This window comes from Beta vulgaris, chromosome 6 (assembly GCF_026745355.1).
Source record: "Beta vulgaris subsp. vulgaris cultivar EL10 chromosome 6, EL10.2, whole genome shotgun sequence".
NCBI lineage: Eukaryota > Viridiplantae > Streptophyta > Magnoliopsida > Caryophyllales > Amaranthaceae > Beta > Beta vulgaris.
The window spans coordinates 18,544,819-18,547,352 of NC_079207.1; the positions used below are offsets into that span (position 1 = coordinate 18,544,819).

General features: G+C 34.3%; 1 protein-coding gene across 1 annotated transcript; it reads left to right on the forward strand.

Moving 5' to 3' along the window:
* Positions 1-282: 282 nt before the first annotated feature.
* LOC104896218 (alkane hydroxylase MAH1) lies at positions 283-1,924 on the forward strand. Its single transcript, XM_010682935.3, has one exon. The coding sequence runs from the start codon at positions 308-310 to the stop codon at positions 1,820-1,822; it is 1,515 nt and encodes a 504-aa protein (XP_010681237.2). The 5' UTR covers positions 283-307; the 3' UTR covers positions 1,823-1,924.
* Positions 1,925-2,534: the final 610 nt, after the last annotated feature.

Sequence of the window (2,534 nt, forward strand, 5' to 3'; positions counted from 1 at the left end):
GCGAATTATTAAATTATCGACCAAATTTTTCAGTGACGGTATTAAAAAGTTAAAAATCGATCACCTTCAATTTAAAAAGATAATAACATTTACAAAAGAACCTCAATAATTTACTCACTACCAAATTAATTTTAGATAAAAAAAAAACATGTACATTCATATATATATATATAGCTATATAAGATTGTTGACACACACTGACACACATCGCGTGAATATGCGACTAGTACATATTTATATATAAGGGGACTCGCTATACATCGACCCATATGTACTCATAAATCATAAAATTCTTTGGCCAATAGTAATGGGGTACTTTGATATCTCCATCCTCCTGTTTCCCTTGGTTATCTTTTGCTACTTCTTTCACGACAAAAACGGGCTCCCAACTAATTGGCCATTCTTTGGGATGATTCCCGCACTCCTTAAAAATATCCATAGAATTCATACCTATTTCATTGAAGTTATGGAGAAATCTCACATGACCTTCGTTTTTGAGGGTCCTTGGTTCACCAACATGCATATTTTAGCTACCGTAGATCCCGCCAACATTCACCATGTTATGAGCAAGAACTTTGGGAATTATCCCAAAGGCTCCAAATTTAATGAAATTTTTGATGTTCTTGGAGATGGCATTTTCAACACAGATTCTACAGTGTGGCAATACCATCGAAAAATGGCTCAATCTTTCCTCAGTAACCCAAAGTTCCATCAGTTTTTGATCAAGAAAACTTGGGATAAAGTGGAGAATGGACTTATCCCAATCCTTGATCATGTCTCTAAGCATGCTATCGAAATTGACTTGCAAGATTTGTTTGCAAGATTCACGTTTGATACAATATGTACCATAGTCATGGACCATGATCCAATATCCCTATCAATCGATTTTCCTAGTGTTCCTGCCATTAAGGCTTTGGACGACACTGAAGAAGCCATCTTTTATCGTCATGTAGTGCCAACTTGTGTTTGGAAATTTCTAAGGTGGTTAGATGTAGGAGAGGAAAATAAGCATAGGAAAGCTTGGCAAATCCTTGATACTTTCATCTACAAATACATAGCTATGAAAAGAGAAGAATTGAGTAATGGAAGAACACCGAAGAATAAGGAAGATACTGAGTTGAGTACCGATCTTTTAACATTGTATATAGAACAAGAGCAAAACCAGAAAGTTCTAGTTGACAGTCAAGGAGATAAGTTTTTAAGGGATACAATTTTGAATTTTTTCATAGCTGGACGAGACACAACTAGTGCTACATTGTCTTGGTTCTTTTACCTTCTCTCAACAAACCCACAAGTCAATTCTAAGATTAAAAAGGAGTTAGACAATATCAATGTATTGATGAATAATGAGAAGTACTTTAGAGAGGTGAATAGTAAGTTAGTGTATCTTCATGCTGCCTTATGTGAAGCTTTAAGATTATACCCCCCAGTTGTTTTCCAAGCTAAGTCCCCTATTGAGTCGGATATGCTCCCAAGCGGCCACCACGTAGATCGAAACAGCCAAATCATATTCAACTTGTATGCGATGGGAAGGATGAAATCGTTATGGGGAGAAGATTGCTATGAGTTTAAGCCAGAGAGATGGATATCTGAACAAGGGAAGATTAGGCATGAGCCATCATACAAATTTTTGGCCTTCAATGCAGGGCCAAGGACTTGTCTAGGGAAAGACATGGCTTTCACCCAAATGAAGCTTGTTGCTGCCACTATAATCCAAAATTATGTTATTGAAGCTGTAGAAGAACATCATGTTGTTCCTAGTATCTCTATAATTCTTCACATGAAGTATGGGTTTAAGGTTAGAGTACTCCGCTGTCAATGACTATCAAGTATAATTATCGAGTATTTCGAGTAATCTGTATATAGATGTAATTGTAATGTTACGAAATCATAAGAATATTATACTTCTATTTATGACTTGTCACGTATGGTGTTCTGAAATGAAGTTAAGCAAAAATTCAACATGCTAAAGATGAGAAGATTTACAATATAATTATATCATCTTTAACTTGAAAAGTCGATTTGGCTTAACAATCTAACATGAACTTAATCTAGAAATTAGCATATAATATTTGAGATTTTCAACCCATGTCATTAAATTGGGATGACTCAGATCACGCGTGCAAAACTGCACGGAATGCTAATTGTTTGCATTTATTTTTTCAAAAAAGTTTAAAAAGTATGAATGCGAAATAAATATAACCAACAAAGTGACATGTAATTATTTAAATAGAAAAGTAATTATCGTATAATGTACAACAAAGTAGAAGATAAGACAATTGAGAGTGACTATATTTACAAATTGAAACTTGAATGTAATAAACACATAAATTCAAAATTTTGATAGTACTTATAACACATTCTGAAATACTTCCTTATACGTAACATTTGAGTTCCCACGCTCTTTATCACATATTAAAATTTCGTTTCCTCCATAGAGGAAACCAAAAAACACTTCGTTACCATGATAACAAAGTGACTTTCCATTTCCTCCATGGAGGAAACGAAGATCTATTAAATGAAACAAAATTTCG

Coding starts and splice junctions, on each gene's coding strand:
- LOC104896218 (XM_010682935.3), top strand. CDS start 308: ATGGGGTACTTTGATATCTCCATCCTCCTGTTTCCCTTGGTTATCTTT.